Source organism: Aquarana catesbeiana, linkage group LG01, assembly GCF_042186555.1.
Source record: "Aquarana catesbeiana isolate 2022-GZ linkage group LG01, ASM4218655v1, whole genome shotgun sequence".
Lineage (NCBI taxonomy): Eukaryota > Metazoa > Chordata > Amphibia > Anura > Ranidae > Aquarana > Aquarana catesbeiana.
This window is the reverse complement of record NC_133324.1, coordinates 565,625,616-565,644,803: the sequence shown is the minus strand read 5'-3', so window position 1 is coordinate 565,644,803 and position 19,188 is coordinate 565,625,616. Positions and strand designations below refer to the sequence as shown.

The 19,188-nt window shown below is 40.3% G+C and overlaps 1 protein-coding gene across 1 annotated transcript in view; it reads left to right on the top strand.

Moving 5' to 3' along the window:
- The window catches only part of EFNA2 (ephrin A2), a 461,529-nt gene that overhangs the window by 335,258 nt on the left and 107,083 nt on the right, over window positions 1–19,188 (top strand). Inside the window, exon 2 of the mRNA XM_073596928.1 lies at window positions 5,710–6,002. Within this exon, the coding sequence (XP_073453029.1) occupies window positions 5,710–6,002 (293 nt within the window). The remainder of the gene's footprint in view (window positions 1–5,709; window positions 6,003–19,188) is intronic.

Sequence of the window (19,188 nt, the reverse complement as noted above, 5' to 3'; positions counted from 1 at the left end):
GCAAAATAAATAAAAACTTGCATAAATCAAGCAAAACTGAAAAATATACACAAGGCCAAAATATCATACATATATGGAAAGTGCTACAATAAAAGTGCAAAAAATATGGTGAAAAGAATATATATGGTGAATATCTACAAAAAGTCCATAAAAGTGACTAAAAAATCTTCATGAAACAATATCACACTATTTGGAGTATCATATCTTTTTTGCAAGATTTGCACAATCTTTTGAACACTTGGGATACTTACCGTGATTGAAAGACCGTCCAGGATACTGACAAGAGACATCCAAGGGATCAAGGAGGCCCAGGAGATCTGGAGTTCATTTCTGGGGATCTGTGATCCAATTTGTGCTCTTTGACCTCCCTGAGTAAGGGGGGTGGCTGGCGGTCTGGTAAGCCTTCCTTTTACTAGAGGTGACGGGTATCACAAGGTCAAGAAGAAGAAAAGAACAATGTCCTGTTGAGGTGGAAGGAGGAAACCACCCTGATACTTACATACTTTGCTACTAAAAAATCTCCTTCCCATATCGGAGGAAACCACCTTAGGGAGAAAATAGTCTTTAAGCCTCTGGACAACCTTGTGCAATTTTAGGGAAATCGGCGAAGTCAGAGACCCTCCCCACAGAGTTAATAGAAACAAGGTAAGACACTCTGCAAGTGAGGTCAGATGAAGGAATAGGTCCCCAATAGGTTTGAAGGGTGGCCTCTGAAGAACCAAGAGAACCAGATTAAGGTCCCACCGAGTCACAGGAAAATGTACTGGACAAGAAATGTGTGCAGAACCCTGTAAAAAAAACCTTAACCAAAGACTGAGAGGCCAACAGTTCCTTAATCTGAATGACCAAGGTTTGACACTTAATGGTATTAAAAACCAGATGCTGATCTAGACCAGGCTGGAGAAAGGACAGGATATGTTCCAATATCCCAAGGAAGATTCTGTCTCTGTGAGAGAGGCAAATTGGAGCTGAAGAATCCTCTGCATACGGATGGAGATCTGGTGAAGTGTATCTGCCAAGCCATTGATGATTTGATATAAGGGGCACAAGCCCTGAACATACGGTCGCTGATTTCTCCACACTGCTGACATGATACAAGGGGTGAACCCCATCCTGGCCTCAACCTCTAGGAAGGGGGGTCTGGGTACGGTCCCCCAAGGCTCAGCCCAGGAGTCAACCAATTTGGAAGCTACAGAAGGAGCAATGGAAGAAAAGAGATAAGGTTCTCTCAGTAGAGAGAAGAGGTCCATCCCCTTATTACACTAGAAAGAAACTACGGCTGACGGGGAATTAGAAGGGTTATATAATGGATGTCAATGCAGCTTTCTTTTTTGCCATAGTCCAACCAATGTAGCTGCATATAACCCATGGTTGAAGACTAAAGATCCTGGGGGTTATTTACGAAAGGCAAATCCACTTTGCAGTGCAAGTGCACTTGAAAGTGCACTGAAAGTGCACTTGGAAGTGCAGTCGCTCTAAATCTAAGGGGTAAATCTAAGGGGTAGATCTGAAATGAGTGGAAGCTCTGCTGATTTTATCATCCAATCATGTGCAAGCTAAAATGCTGTTTTTTATTTTCCTTGCATATCCCCCTCGGATCTACAGCGACTTTACTTCCAAGTGCACTTGCACTGCAAAGTGGATTTGCCTTTAGTAAATACCCCCCCCCCCCGTGTCATCTACCATACGACTAAAAATGATAACTATGACTTATCTTGTTTGTCAAAAAGTGATGTGTGGAAAGGATTGGGCCAGCTTGTCTTTACCAGTAGAAGTCAGAATTAGCTTATGAGGATATACTGTTTTTTGTAAAACATTGGGTGCTCATGAAGATTCTCAAACCAGTGTTTCCATCAAAGACATAAATGTTAGTTTTAAAAAGAATGCTTCACATCACCCCAGAGAGCAGATGGGATTGTATTAAGCTTTTACTTTTACAGGACAATATCACACTGGTATACATTTGCAAAGATATTATACATGTTTGATTAATCGGGTCCTATTTTTACCTAGTGCACCTGTTTTGCACCTGACTGTGAATACACAAACACGTTCAGTGAGTATATCTGAGAATGCTGTCAATGTTTCCTCATATAGCTGAAGCTGTTTTCATAAGCAAACTGCCTTGAAACAAGTAGCAAAGATTTATAGACATTTCCAACGTAAACTTGCAAATGAGCAGCAGCTTGCTCTATTTGTACTTGTATGTTAGATAACATGATTGAAGGAATACTGCATCTTTTTTTTTCCATTCCTGACTTACTTATCGTAATGCACAATCTGCATTTCCTGGCAGTTTTAGATCTCATGAATAAACGTAATAACATATGCAGCTTTATGACCAGTTTATAGACTACATGCCAAGCTGTCTGACCTGGTAAATGACATATGTGGATTTTATGTTGTATTACATATTGCACATGGTTAGGCCTGTTTCTACAAGTAATGTTAACATTTGAAAGGATGCCTAAATCAAAGCATTTCTGTAAAGTAGAGCTACTGTGACCTGACAATTAATATGTTTCCCATATGCCTTAAATGTGTGCTACCTGAGGTGAGATTTAATCCCTATTATTGATGTAGGAGTGTATGTATGAATGTGACACAGTTGTCTAAGTGTTTCTTACCTCCATTACCCATTGCAGGAATCCCACAGTTTCATAATCCCATGCCAGGCACTTTCATTTGACAATGCAGAGTAGTTATCTAAAGATTTCTGCAGTTTCTTATGGGGAAATCGTGACACCCATAAGGCTAAAATTTATTACATGTGAGTTTAATTTAAATTTAATGGAATGCTTTTTTTTTGGAGGGGGGGTGGGTACCTGATTTTGACAGGTACCCACTCCCACTTCCGGGTTGATCGCCATGGCAATCTGAGCAGACATTTGACCTCCCCCTCAATCCCCCACAGCCTCTTGGAACATGTCCCAGGAGACTTTGGATCACGCATGCGGAGTGGGCAGCTGATTGTCAAGCGGCAAGGAGTCACAGTCAGCTGCCCACAGTTAAGATGCCGATGCCAGGACCCAAAGACTGGCAAAGAGCTGAGTCGGGTGAGGACATCGATGGATCCTGGGACTGGTAAGTGTGTGTTTTTTTTAAAGTCAGCTCCAGTATTTGTAGGTGCTGACTTTAAATTTTTTTGTTTACAGGGTGAAGATCCTCTTTATTATCTACTGCAGCAATTGCACAGCTGCCTAAATTTAAAATAATTTGCAGGAACTCTACCTCAATACCAAATTTGACAACATTTCAAAAATGTTTCCAGGGACACCTTTTATGTGGTGAGCCCAGCAAGCCAATGTGGGCAGAGAATGTACTTTAATTAGAGGCGGGACATTTGTTTAAAATGGGTGTGGTTCTAAAAGAGAAATGTCAATAGCCTATTAAACAATTTCATTTTAAAATACTGTATTCAATGAAAGATTTATCATAATAAGGACAGAAACATAGCTAAGAAAGCATGTTCATTGGCAAAAATGTATGTTTTTGTTTAGCCAGCTATAACTAGTAAGCTGGCCATACATGATTTCTGCTAAATTGGCTAAAATTTGAACAATGGCTTGCCCTGTTGTCATCAACCTGCTCAAGTTATTTCTACACGCCCCCCTTGTGTAGGGGTACCTTACACCAACCCCCAGTGTAATGGGGGATTTCTACAGTGGCCACCAATGTAAGGGGTAATTTACACTGACCTCCAGTGTAAGGAGGGACCTAACAGTGACCACCAATGTAAGGGGGATATTTATACTGACCACCAACGTGAAGAGGGACCTTAGACTGACCACCAATGTAAGGGGGAGCTTACATTGTCCACCAAAGTAAGGAGCCCCCATCCCAACCACTTACATAACAGGGGATTTTACACCGGTAAAATTATACATTGGTCATTAATGTAATAGAAGCATTTACACTGGCCACCAATATAACAGGTGATTCTACACTGACCAGCAATGTAAAGAGGATGTTTACACTGACCACCTATGTAATGGAGCATTTTACACAGACCAATGTAAAGGGGGTAATTTACACAGACCACCAATATAAGGGGGATTTTACACTGACTATCAATGTAAGGGTAGGTTTACACTAACCACCAATATAACTGATGTTTACACTAATCAGCAATGTAATGTCTAATTTATACTTGTGGTCAGGGGATGGTTGAGCTGTGGTTTTACTGACCCCTAACCCCCCCCCCCCCCATAAGCTGCAAAGGCAGCTGGGCAGAGTTTTACTTATAGTGACAAAAATTACACCGCCTGTCATGTTTGGCAAGCAGTACCACCGGCAATAATGATCCATTACAAGGGAATGAGGGTTCTTCCCCAACTGCCCTGCAACCGCGTGAAATGCAAATTATGCAGTACAGTAATGTGGCTTTTCTGGGTTAAAACAGGTGGTAAGGAGGTGACATTTTGCTTCCTGGTCACCTGTCAACCACACTCTGAAAATAGTTCCATTGGGGATTAGCTTCTCAGAGTGGTGGAAAGGGCTGCCGCATGTGTGAACGAGCCCTAACGAGGCATTTACAGTGACCCACTACTCTCTGCATCCTTATACACCCCCTTTCAGCCTGCTTTTGCATCCAAAATCCCCCTCCACTCACCTCTGCACCTCTCAAACTCCATCCCCTCTCTGCTTACTTCTACATGCCCACTTTGCACCCCAACCCCCTCCCTGCTTGCCTCTGCACACCTCTTCTTTGTTCACCTTTGCACTCCAAATGGTTAACCCCCTGTACCTCTGCTCACATCTGCTGCAGTGTTACAGAACCCTTTAAATGCTGTACCGGACAGCACATTCAGTAGTGAGAGTGGCAGGCAAGCCTGCTTCTATTTGTTTGCATCCACTTCTTGGGCAGCATTCAGAAGAGGAGATGGTGGGTAGCAACTTGTGCAGTGTCATTAAATAATAGCACAATACACTCTGGGATCACAGATCCCAGTGTGTATTGTGTGACAATCTGTGCTTTTTTTATAATGACACTTTTAAATTATTTTACTGTGTGCCATTATAAAAAAATATATTAGAGGCGGAAGTGGCCACAGTGGCAGATTACCAGGGCCCGATTGCAAGTGCGACCTTAGCGACCCTGGTCATTCGGCCTGGATTAAGAGCATCATGGGCCTGGTGCTGAGGATTTTGGTGGGCCCTGGATTATGAAGCCCCTTCCCCTGAATGCTACATTATCATATGCAATGTATACTAGCACATTGTGATATTACCTTGCACCACTTACCTCTTTAAGTTTCCATTGTAGCATAACGTTTTTTCTTTAACCATATCTAATACGATAAATGATCCTACTACTATATTTCAGCTTTAAAATGAAATATTTTGCATTAATCGGAAGACCATCTGAATATTTTACGGCATATATTACTGCCAGAAAGGAATTTGTACAAAGAAGCATAATCCTCAAGTCAATGATACAAAATTGAATCCAGATTATTTTTTAATCTAATCAATGATCTATTCATAGCAAGTGTTTATTTCCTTTGTTCCTTTTCATTCAGCTGTATTCTTTTTTGTTCTGAAATGTATACGCTTCCATTACTATAAAGCGAATTGGATCTTTTCCAACAGAAAAGATGTTTTTTAATCTGCTAGCTTTTGTCTGACCATGAAAATCCTGTCTACAGAGAAATTACTGCGAAGGAGAAATGAAACTGAATATCTGACTTTTCTCATTCTTTTCCTTAGGTTCCATCATGGTGACTACACTGTGGATGTGAGCATCAATGATTACCTGGATATTTACTGCCCCCATTATGAAATTCCTCTCCCAGCAGACAGGATGGAGCGTTACATACTTTATATGGTAAATTATGATGGCCATGCCTCCTGTGACCATCGGCAGAAGGGGTTCAAACGATGGGAATGCAATCGTCCAGATTCCCCTAATGGACCACTGAAGTTTTCTGAAAAATTCCAGCTGTTTACGCCATTCTCTCTGGGGTTTGAGTTTCGTCCTGGACATGAATATTATTATATTTGTAAGTACCAAGCAAGCCATTCATTTTATTATATACATTTTTTTTGTACATATCAGACCCTTCAGTGAGCAAGATTAAACAAACATGTTCAAATGTTGTGTTGTTCAAAGATCATATAAAAAAAGTTATGTTCAAAAATAATTTATATTATCTGGTTAGTCTAAATAACAAAAAAATAAAAAGTGCAGCTCTGAACCTCTATATATTAATAATTGCAACCATAATAATTTAAAACATATAGTGCAAATATACCATGGACGGGTGAGTAATAATTATGACCGGTGCCAATAATCTGTGTATCCCAAGGCCAGCCTTGGGATACACAGATTGATCCTCCTACTGGGAAAGAGCGTTTATTTTGCATCAAGTGGACTTTCTATTACATCAAGATTGATTACAGATTGTTGTGTGTATGGTCGATTGGTATTTTTATGATACACAGATTTTCTTACTGAGACGTTTACATTTTGTTATGTGTTGGAAAGTTCACCTTTTTTCAGTGAATTCCTTTGCATATTGAGATTGGCCACTGATTGGCCATGTGTGGTTGATTGGCATCATTTTGTGTATATGGAATATATTTGTACATTGTGATTTGTCAAAGATTACTGACACTTTTCATAATTATTTCTCACCCTCACATAGTATATTTTCACTGTATGTTTAAAATTATTATGTTTGCGATCTATTATTATTATATAGAATTTTAGCGCCACATTTTTAAAATATTTATTTTTATTTTTTATTTTATTTTTTTATTTTTTGTATTTATTTGGTATTAGTATTTACGTGCTAGCCACTTTATAATATAGACCTATTATAGATCCAAGTGCAGATTCACTTTTTATATATTTATCTGGTGAGTCTACAGATTTTCCGAGATGTTCTATATTTGTGATGCTCCTGATTCTTATTTATTTTTGAAAGTATATGCCGTAACATATTACATTGCTAAAATGGCCTGATATGGTGGGCTTGCTAGATTGATCATCACAAATCAGACAAATAATATACAGAGTGAAAAAGATGCTAGTGCATTCTTGTACAGTATTAACAAATAAATTCCCACAACAGTTCAGGCTCCATCTCTAATCACACCTGTTATGCAAAGTAATGACAAAAACACTACATGCCTTCAGGGAATTGATGATGAATGTGAGAACCAGTACTGAGGCTATGTTCTCTCAAGTATAAATACACTTTAAAAGAAAGTCAATTCATCCATTTTGTCCAATTCCTCTGATGTAACCAAACCCTCAGATACATTCCTAACTTGATCTAACAGCATCCAGCGATCTAAGTCTTCAATGTCCTGCCTACACATTAGTGCTCCATTAAATTCTATACGCAGGAGATGTTTGGACGCAAAGTTTATGCAGTTGTAAAGCACAGGTACGGCCAGAACAAATGCTACCAGAACAGGTATTGGTACTAAAGGAAGTGTGAAAGTTTGGATTTCCTATCACTTTCTTTCCCAAAGACAGTGGCCACCATCCAAAATAGAAAGAGTAAATCACAGAAAGCAAAAAAAACATGACCTTCCACATTCTATCCAAAAATATTTAAAGTTTTGACTGTAGATATACTTTAAAGCAGGGATCTCCAAACTACGGCCCCCCAGCTGTTGCGGAACTACACGTCCCATGATACATTGTAAAACTCTGACATTAACAGACATGACAAGGCATGATGGGAATTGTAGTTAAACAACTGGAGGGCCATATTTTGGAAACCCCTGCTTTAAAGTGTAGCTTAATTTTTGTTAAGAGAAAACAATCCCCTCTGGATGTTGTGGTCTTTAACAAGGGTTGCAGATTCCTACCATCTTCTGTTCTGAAGAAATAGCTGTTTGTTTCACCAAATCCTTTCCAGACTGCAGTGTTAATTTTGTAGACAAAAATATTTTTGTCAGCTTAATTAATACTTTTTAAGTTGACTAAAATACGACAAAAAAAAAATTCAGATGACTAAAATACAACTAAAGCTAAAATGGCATTTTAGTCAAAAGACTATGACTAAAATTTAATCTAAATTTGATGTCAATATAACACTGCACTACCACCTAAGAATAAGTAGGAGGCATCTACTAAGCCACTAAAAGAAAAAAAAAAATAAGAAAAAGGCTTTTCTTATTTTTTTTTCCGTAATATTTAATGTTGGTAATATATTCATGTAATATGTGCCATGGCATTACAGCCAATAGAGTTTACAGTTTTTTGGGGTTTTCTTATTTTAAAGTTGTACCTCTGTTTGTCAAAAAGCATCAGCTAAATCTGTGAATGTAGTGCATGTTCAAACCTTAATACCATAAATAATAACATGCCATTAGATTTTTCTGCCAGGAGTATACAATGAGTTTGGCAATTATTGAGAAATGCCTAAATAATGCATTACCATTTAACTAAACCCATTCGATTTTAGTAGCCTAAAAAAAAAAAAATGTAGGAGATTTTAGTAGACTAAAATGTACTGGAGATTTTATTCGACTAAAATACGACTAAAACTAAAACAATTCAAATGACTAAAACTAAAATGGCATTTAAGTAAAAAAACTATGACTAAAACTAAATCTAAATTTGACATCAAAATTAACAATACACTACCACCTAAGAATAAGTAGGGGGCATCTACTAAGCTGCTGAAAGAAAAATTAAATAAGTAAAATGCTTTTCTTATTTTTTTTCTTAAGATTTAATCTTGGTAATATATTAAGGTAATATGTGCAATGGCATTACAGCCAATAGGGTTGACAGATTTTTATATATATATATATATATATATATAAAAATTCTTATTTTAAATATTAATTTTTATTGAGGAGTTTTAAAGTTTACAAAACAAAAGAAAAATGTCATTACATATGGAATTATGCAGAAAAATGACAAATATCCATTATATCGTAGCGTAGAGGCATTATAACAATATAACACGAACTGCTTGTAGCGATAGCTGTTTTTTTTATATTTTAAAGTTGCACTTCTGTTTGTCAAAAAGCAATATTTTTGTTTGTCTATGAAACTTGGTGAGGAAATCTGCAGTGTCTGCATCTCATTAGAAGTACTTGACCCTTCAGGTGTGTCTCACCAAAACTAAAATTCCTATTACAGGAGATGGCTAAAATTTTACTTGTGTCTTAGTGCAGACTGAGAAAATCAGTGAGTCAGTTGCACAAGCAGGAAATGGCGATACACTGTTATGCCACCAGATTGTCATATTGCATTGATTTTTTTTTTACAGCAAATTACAGAGCCTGCTGTTTGAATTGGAATGGTTATTTTTAATAACATTAAATTGCAAAATGGCTTGTGTAGCAATTGCCTCTCCTTCCAGATACCTATTGCAGGCAGTTTAAAGGGTTTTCCATTTCACTAATTAAATTCAGAGGACTTCCCCTCCTGTGCGGGATGTCATGATCACCCACTAGTAAAGTCAAGTATTGTGTCTTATTCTATTAATATCATTGTCTTTAAGCCCCCGTTCACACTGGTGTAGCTTTAAAATCATGCTAGATCAGTGCGATTTCAAAGCTGCATATCATTGCGATTTCCCCTGCAATTTCATTGCGGCTTCATTTAACAGAAGTCTGTGCAAGTCGCAATGAAATCGGTAAAAAAGTAGTGCAGGGACCTTTTTCATAATTGCTGCGACATGAGTTACGGCGATATGAACAGTTCCATTGCTGGCTTGAAACTGTCAAATCACATGACAAGTCGCACCGGTGTGAACGGAAGCTTAATCTTATTCATACACTTTCTCCTAATGTGACATAAGAGGTGTCGCTTTTTCATAACAAAGTAATTGATAGATAAAGCTTTGCGGTGATATTGCATAGTTATGATGGTGATGCAAAACTAGTGTAATAATATGTTAAAATCTTTGGTAGTGGAACAGGGGTCCTATTGTACCTGCACAAAAACACAGAGGATCGAATGCCGTGTATACATTTTTAAAAAAATATAGATATTTCTAAAGAGAGAAAATCCTGCTAAGGTAATATATATACTTCAGCACAAATCCCATCTTCATGCAGGTTTTATCAAGGCAAAGTGAACATATTTCTTTTCATTCTCTGCCTCTGCGTAGCTAAATGGATTAGCCATTTTCTCTATTTCACATTATAATGCATATGCATTGAGAGAAGCCGTGTATATTAGCCCTTAGTTTGTTCACACAAGCTCTTCTGAATATTTTGCTTACTCTGTGATAGTGTTCTGGTTATTTCAGCAGCACATCACAGATAAGTCATGAGTAATGAATCAAAAATGTCCGATATGTCCAAATAATGAGCAACTTAGTCAATCACCGCTTCAAAGTGATATTTCAAATATAAGATAATTGTCTGTGGAGAATGCAGTATTTTAGGGTCAGTAATTCAGGCCATTGTTTTTGGGCTATTGCAGATGTATCTCCTGTGCTGTTCTAGTACTGCTAGAACTTGTATAACATGTTAAAAGAGCCCCCTTAGCACATCACAGTAACATTTACAGTAATTGATACAAAAAGATGGAAGATGGAATTGAACAGTTGCATTTTCTCTCTTAGTGAGCAACATGTATAGTCAATAGAGAAGACCCGCCACAATACAGAGTGTTTCAGAAAATTCCAGTGGGTGAAAGTATTACAGATAAATTACCAACCAGGCATGGCAAATTCGCAAGCTCTGCTCCACTTTAACTGTAGTAATGCATTACAATCCAGTTCCAGTTTTTGGGGTTACCTCCCCCCTCCCAGTTCCTACAAGCACTACTCATCCTCTCCACACTCTAGGCACTACTCTCTTTGTCCTTATACACTGCCAGACACCGGTTCTCTTCTAGGTTAGTAAATGCCTAGCTTCATTAAACAATCTTCCTTTGGGCCCATCATGGACACATCCTCTTGGGTACAATATTGTATGCCTTTTCATACACACACCCCTCAATCGGGGTGAAGGAAAGACTGCAACACCGTGACTTTATTTGTGCCACTTAAAGGGATGTAACAACATAAGAATATAAAAACAATTATTTTTATTAAAGATTTATAATTGTATAAAAACCATAGTATCAAGGTACATAAATGCCAACTTTGGTAATGCATATCAAAGAATTGTAAGATGGCATAGCACAATTGGGGTCAGGAATGCACCGCTAAGGTAGTGGACCTTACAGGTGACTGCCGTGGATGGGGCTCTGGGTGGTTCAGGAAAGCAGGTCCTCTGGAGCACTGACATGGATCACACTGGGAGCTAGAGCATGAGATTCCCCAGGGCGTGGAGTCTAAGAGGCAGCAGGTGTTCACCAGAGCCTCTAGTGGTGAGGATAGACTGCGCTGCAACTGGCTCCAGGTCATGGCCCCCAGGGTCTCTCAGCTCATCCTCACGGTAGGCTACTGGAGGATAGAGAGGAAGCAGCAGTCCAGGATAACAAGGGATAGTCAGGAGATAAGCCTAAGGTCGGGGCAACTAGCAGACAAGGATAGACAGAGAACACGCCAAAAGTCAGGGTATCAAGCGGGCAGGCATAGTCAAAGAACAAGCCAAGGATGGTATACAAAATCAGACGTAGAGCACACAGCAAGACACACACAGGAAGCCAAACACACAATATTGATCAGCAAGGCAGGATTCGACAGCACGGTGTTAAATAGTGTATGCCGTAGAGGCTAGGATGGAGCCATGCTGACGGAAGATTACTTAACCATGCAGGTGTGAGAGTGCGGGCCCTAAGGCTGATACACAGACCAGAGGTAAATAGACAGGGCATGAAAGTATTACTACAGGTTAATGACAAATACATTTCACATGATAGGACGAAAGCTGGCGCAATGGATCAGTATCCCCTTGGGTGTGCCATCATGTCAGCTTGGGCTTTCCTGACAAAAGCGCCATTCATTGCCACATTAAGGACCTCCCTGCCACCAACTCTTGATTAGAAGTGGAAGAACCTTGGCATGTGAACTCAGGAAAAACTTAGCTCAATAGCAGCCATACATTTTATTTAAACATACTGTATATTGACAGAAGATCTTTTGATCCAAATCACATTTCAGTCCACCAAATCTCCAAAGGCTTGTTTGCCACTCAAACAATTCTGTCTGGGTTGGGAACTTACAATATTATAGTTTTGTTGGTTTCAGGGTAGTTACACAGTGCCAACAGGAAAAAGTAAGGCGTGGCATGCGCGGTAATACCACAACCAATAACACTTAACTTCTATTTCTGTTACAAGATAAAACTATTAAAAAGAACACCGGGAGCCTTTTCTAATTTCTTATGCTCATATTAATGTCTGTATACAATATATAATGTACAGTACGTAATTATGTTCTTGTCACAGAAACAGTGGTCAGTGTAAATGGTTACAGGAAGGACTCAAAATCCTCCCTTATTAATATTTCTGAGAACTTCCTCCAAGTGTCCTTCTTCCAGCCTAAGTACTGCTGTACGGAGGATTACAGAATGCTTATAGCACAAATTCTAATACAGTACTTGCACTAATTGCATTTAAAATGAACTGAAATCTATCTTGTAAACATATAACTGTATTAATAAGTGTCTTTCTTAATTGTACATTACAGAACATTTGATTAGGCAGCTACCTTCGGATAAATGGACACTGGTGAGCAAAAGTTTTAAGTACAGCCCAGCATAACACCTCCTGCACCAAGCCATCGTTTTTTGCTAGTGAGGAGAGTTTCCTGACAATATGGATGGCCCCTGTTTTGGATCCGGCCATTTCTTGCCCTAACAAAAAGCCCTACGGTCATTGAAGATGTCCCGGTGTTAAAGGACCCTCTGGATAGACAGTTAGGACCTATCATTTAAGCCTGTTTTTTTCTGGTGGGCCTGCATAGCCTGTTGTTGCCACCATATTTGTCTGTCAGACCTTAACTGTCTAGTCCAAGTGCATAACCTGAGACTTTTGGTTGATTCTAATGAATTCTAATGAATCAGTGCATCATATACAGAGGATCCTTTGGCTCAAGTGTTGGTTGGTGAATCCAGGGCCAGGACAAGGGTTGGGAGAGAGGTGCGGCTACCCTGGGTGCAACGGTTTACTGTAGGGATGGGGGAGCCTTTGTTCTGTTACAAGGCTGGCAGAAGTAGTGACAGCGGCAGTGAGTTTGACAAGCAAGTGACTGTTAGTCGTAGGATCCCCTAAACTTGGACATCATGAATGGGGGGGGGAGGGGGTGCAGTTTTGTGTGCTGGATGACCTTGTCCTGGCACTGGATGGATCTTCCCTGCAAAAAGCATCTTGTGCAGATGCCTTTGGGCATGTGGGATGAATCCTGTCTTTCCTCCAGTCTGGTCTGAAGTAGCATTTGGCTTGAAGTGCAATCAGAGTTCAAATCTCATCCCTAACCATTCTTTTTCAGGGACTGTTTACATCTTTTTTCCCTAGAGCCCCTAATACAGTGTTAAAAGTTTCCAACCATATACCATTATAACAAACCGTTAGAACTGACATATGATTCAATCAAAAAAGGCTTATACATCTTGCAGTGGGAACAGCTGGCGTTTCAAGGGAGGTATTGGATACAAAAATGTTTATATTAAACTGGAAAACCCCTTTAAGCATCAGCAAGCACATTTTAGCTAGAAAAAGGCTATTGTCTGTTAAAAGTGAACTGAATTCAAGCTCATTGAATCATAAATCCAATTACGTACGGTTAAGGTCTCTCTAGAATATTAGCACATTGTTCACGAGAAAAGGAGCCACTTAGCTAGTCTGACAAATAGCATATTGTTCTAGTGAGTTTTTCACTCAAATGAGATAGGTATAATGTAAACAGGTTTTAGCAAATTATTGTGGAAATTGAATCTCGATTTGGACAATGCTGTCTGTATTTATTTTGCTAGAACTATTATATTTTGTTCTCCATTTTTAAAGGAAATCTGTACTAAGAAAAACAAGCTGCATTGACTTTCCTTTTGACATTAGGAGGAAACACATACACAATATTGGTATAATGTTCAGCGCTAAACCATCTGATGAAAATTAAAATGAAAAGGCATGCATCTGCATGCTGATACATGAATGTGCAACCATGAGAATGGTGAGTGGATTGAAAGTTCTGGGGGATGAACCCCTAAAAATTAGTCTCTAAAAAAGTCTCTAAATGAAGGCTGTAAAGGGAGCGAGGCTGCTTCAGGCATGGGCTGGGGGAACCCATTCACTTTAAACAAAAGGAAAGCAAAAGGAGGAGAGAGAAGCGCCAAGCCAATCCTTTAACCTCCCTGGCGGTTTTCCCAAGTGTGGCTCGGTGTTAAATTTCTGTACCATTAGCGGTAACCCCAAGCCACACTCGGGATTGCATTGCAGGATCCTGGTGCAGGTTACTTACCTTGTCCCCAGGATCCTGAGATGTCCCCCCGCTGTGTCTGCGGGCTCTGTCCTCCTCCCCGATGTCCTATGTGCTGGGCTCCGTTCCCACAACGCACGGGGGCGGAGCCCGGCGGCAAATTAAAAAAAGTGAAAATTCATAACACATACAGTACACTGTAATCTTACAGATTACAGTACTGTATGAAATTATTTCACATTCCTTTTGCCCCTAGTGCTTTGTCCAGTGCCCTGCATGCAGTTTTATATTATATATACTGTTCTTTCTGCCTGTAAACTTGAGATTGTCCATAGCAACCAAAAAGTGTCCCTTTACGTCAAAAGTGGTTTTTGACAGCTAGAAAACAGCGATAATAAATTAGAACACTTGCAGAATTGAGCGATAGTGAATCGTAGGGAAATTCATTTTATTATTATATTATTTTTTTTTAATAATTATTTGTAGTTATTTATTATAATTTATGATTTTGTGTTTCAAACTTTATCATACCCGGGATATCTACTAGACTCTTGTTTGGACAGATTGTGTGTTATTGCTAAGAATTACAGGCCTACAATATAAAATGCCAAATTTCTATGCAAAACAATTGTACCGCTTTGAGACCCAAAAATCTGACATAATCATACCACCAGGGAGGCTACACAGCTTAGGAATTTATTCAGTATATAAGTATAAAACAACACTTAAAAACTTGCGTGAAAAATGTTGGAGCACTTGCACAGTGCTAGAGCAGGTGGGAGCTTCCACGTGCAGTGTCACAGGAGCACAGGAGGACCGCCGGGAAGTATCTACTTAGGGATCCACGAGTGCCATGTGTTAGCCTCAGCTGGAGCCTTGATAAGCCTCATATAGACATCGGCTGTGTGTCTCTGGGTGGGAGTGGTCCAGGGCTGTCAAACTGGGGAGCCACCCACACGCTGTCTGGCCAATCAGAACACATTTCGAAGGCATGGCCTTGCCTTCTTCATCAGCTGATGAAGGCACGGAATCGCCTTCTGTCAGGGCTGGGCTCAGCCCTTCCTTCTCTGAGCTGGGCACTCAGCTGTCGGCTAATTGCCAGCTCCTTTCTCTCCACAGTGACTCAGCTGTTGATGATCTGGTCGTCAGTCATGGGTACTTAAAGCCATCCAGCTCACTTCATCTCTGCCTTCGCATTTGGTCTCATCTCAGAGACTTTCTCCTGCGTTCCTGTTTAAGACTTGCTCAGCTGATGATCCCTTCTGGCTCCTGATCCTGCTTGCTTTACTACTATGTTGATCTCTGGCTCTCTGACATTAGCATTGGCTGACTACTTGATCTTGTTACTGAACTCTGGTTATGTATTGACTACGCTTACTCTGTTTACCTTTTTATTATTATTAAACAAGTGTGATTAACTGTACTTCTGTCTCGGTCTGATTAATGGTTTCTGACACCTCCTTCATTAGCCGATGAAGAAGGCGGTCCTCCTGTGATACTGCACGTGGAAGCTCCCACCCGCTCTAGCACTCTGCAAGTGCTCCAACATTTTTCACGCAAGTTTTTAGTGTTGTTTTATACTTATATACTGAATACGTTTCTAAGCTGTTTTTAAGCTGATTGACTTGGTGCTTCTCTCTCCTCCCATTGACCTTCCTTTTGGCATTCTAGTTGTCTGGCTGATGTGTTGTCCCAAAGGCTTTCACTAGCTGCATGCTAGGTTCAGGTCAGTGATTCTGAAAGTATTGAAGCCAGAGACAGATGTTGGCCTCTCTATTAATGTCAGTACAGTTTTTTCCTTTTTAAAGCCAATGTAAACCCTCACACAAAAATCTCATAATAGTTTTACCATTTGTTTTTTAAGTCATTATAAACATTCTTAACCACTTAACAACCGGCCCATAGCCGAATGACGGCTGCAGGGCGGTTGCTTAACTCTGGGAGGACGTCATATGACGTCCTCCCGGAATTCCCCTCTCGCGCGCCCCCTGGGGCGCGCACCCGAGCACATCCGTGACCGCCGTTGATCGCGGCCGTTTACCATGTGATCAAATGACGGCGCGGGCACATGTAAACAGACCGGCGTCATCTGATGACGCCGGTTCCTCTCCTCCCCTCCTGTGTACCAATCGGTACACTGTGAGCGGAGAGGGGGATGGATGGATGGCTGCAGTGCTGTGGGCTGGATGTGTAGTGCCCACAGCGCTGCACAGAGACATCCATCCATGCTCATCCATCCCTACTACTCTGCAATGCTGTGCAATACTCTGCAAAGCCCCACATTACCCTGGAATACTCCACATTACTCTGCAATACCCCCACAATACTCTGCAAAGCCCCACATTACCCTGGAATACTCCACATTACTCTGCAATACCCCCACAATACTCTGCAAAGCCCCACATTACCCTGGAATACCCCGCATTGCTCTGCAATACCCCCACAATACTCTGCAAAGCCCCACATTACCCTGGAATACCCCACATTATTCTGCAATACCCCCACAATACTATGCAAAGCCCCGCATTACCCTGCCATACCCCGCATTACCCCGCCATACTCCGCCATACCCCGTCATACCCCGCCATACCCCGCCATGCTCCGCCATACCCCGCAATACCCCGCCATACCCCGCAATACTCCCCCATACTCCGCAATACCCCGCCATACTCCGCAATACCCCGCCATACTCCGCAATACCCCGCCATACCCCGCAATACCCCGCCATACTCCGCAATACCCCGCCATACTCCGCAATACCCCGCCATACTCCGCAATACCCCGCCATACTCTGCAATACCGTGCCATACCCAGCCATACCCTGCCATGCTGAGCCATGCTCGGCGGTACTCGGCCTCTGTATGTGGCCAGGCTGTGGAAGTCTCACATGGTATCGCGTACTCAGGAGGAGTAGGAGAATCTATTTTGGGGTGTCATTTTTGGTATGTACATGCTATGTGTTAGAAATATTGTATAAATGGACAACTTTGTGTTAAAAAAAAAATGCATTTTAACCACTTCCCGCCCGCCGGCCGTCATACAACGTCCTTGATTTTGTGCGGGGATATCTGAATGATGCCTGCAGCTACAGGCATCATTCAGATATCAGCTTTTTCAGCCGGCGATTCCCTGCACCATAAGAATGATTATAGCGGCTGTTCCACTGCTTGATCATTCTTACAGGAGGCGAGAGGGGATGTCCCCCCTCCCGCGCTTCTACCGACTCACCGATACGATCGAAGCCAGGATCGTTTTTTTTTTTTTTTAATTTCAGGCTTCCCAGCCTAGAGGTGAGATGTGGGGTCTTATTGACCCCATATCTCACTGTAGAGAAGGACCTGTCATGCCATATTCCTATTACAAGGATGTTTACATTCCTTGTAATAGGAATAAAAGTGGTCAAAAATTTTTTTTTTTGGAAAAAAGCATCAAACTAAAATAAATAAAGTAAAATGAACAATAAAAAAAAAAAAAATGTTTTAAAGCACCCCTGTCCCTGTGTGCTCGCATGCAGAAGCGAACGCATACGTAAGTCCCGCCCACATATGAAAACGGTGTTCAAACCACACATGTGAGGTATCGCTGCGATCGATAGAGTGAGAGCAATAATTTTGGCCCTAGACCTCCTCTGTAACTCAAAACATGTAACCAGATAAAATTTTTAAAGCGTCGCCTATGGGGATTTTTGAGTACCAAAGTTTGGTGCCATTCCACAAGCGCGTGCAATTTTGAAAGGTGACATGTTGGATATCTATTTACTCGGCGTAACTTCATCTTTCACATTATGCAAAAACATTGGGCTAACTTTACTGTTTTGGTTTTTGTAAAGCACAAAAGTTTTTTTTCCAAAAAAAAGCGTTAAAAAAATTGCTACGCAAATACCGTGCAAGATAAAAAGTAGCAACGACCGTCATTGTATTCTCTAGGGTCTTTGCTAAAAAAACATATATAATGTTTTGGGGTTCTATGTAATTTTCTAGCTAATAAATGATAATTTTTACATGTAGGACAGAAATGTCAGAATTGGCCTGGGTGCTCCAGAACGCCTGAAGGTGCTCCCCTGCATGTTGGGCCTCTGTATGTGGCCACGCTGTGAAAAAGTCTCACACATGTGGTATCGCCATACTCGGGAGTAATAGCAGAATGTGTTTTGGGGTGTAATTTGTGGTATGCATATGCGGTGTGTGAGAAATACCCTGCTAATATGACAATTTTGTGGAAAAAAAAAAAAAAGTAAAAAAAAAACCTTGATTTTGCAAAGAATTGTGGGAAAAAAATGACAACTTCAAAAAACTCACCATGCATCTTTCTAAATACCTTGGAATGTCTTCTTTCCAAAAAGGGGTCATTTGGGGGGTATTTGTACTTTTCTGGCATGTTAGGGTCTCAAGAAATTAGATAGGCCGTCAGTACTTCAGGTGTGATCAATTTTCAGATATTGGCACCATAGCTTTTGGACTCTATAACTTTCAAAAAGACCAAGTAATATCCACCGATTTGGGTTATTTTTACCAAAGATATGTAGCGGTATAAATTTTGGCCAAAATATATGAAGAAAAATTACTAATTTGCAAAATATTATAACAGAAATGAAGAAAAATATATTTTTTTACAGATTTTTCGGTCTTTTTTGTTTTACGGCGCAAAAAATAAAGAACCCAGCGGTGATTAAATACCACCAAAAGAAAGCTCTATTTGTGTGAAAAAAAGGACAAAAATTTCATATAGATACAGTGTTGCATGACTGAGTAATTGTCATTCAAAATGTGAGAGCACCAAAAGCTGAAAATTGGTCTGGTTAGGAAGGGGGTTTAAGTGCCCAGTTGTCAAGTGGTTAAATCTACAACTTTCATTAACCCTTTCAAACATCCATTTGCTGATCTTCCCCATAAAGAATGAA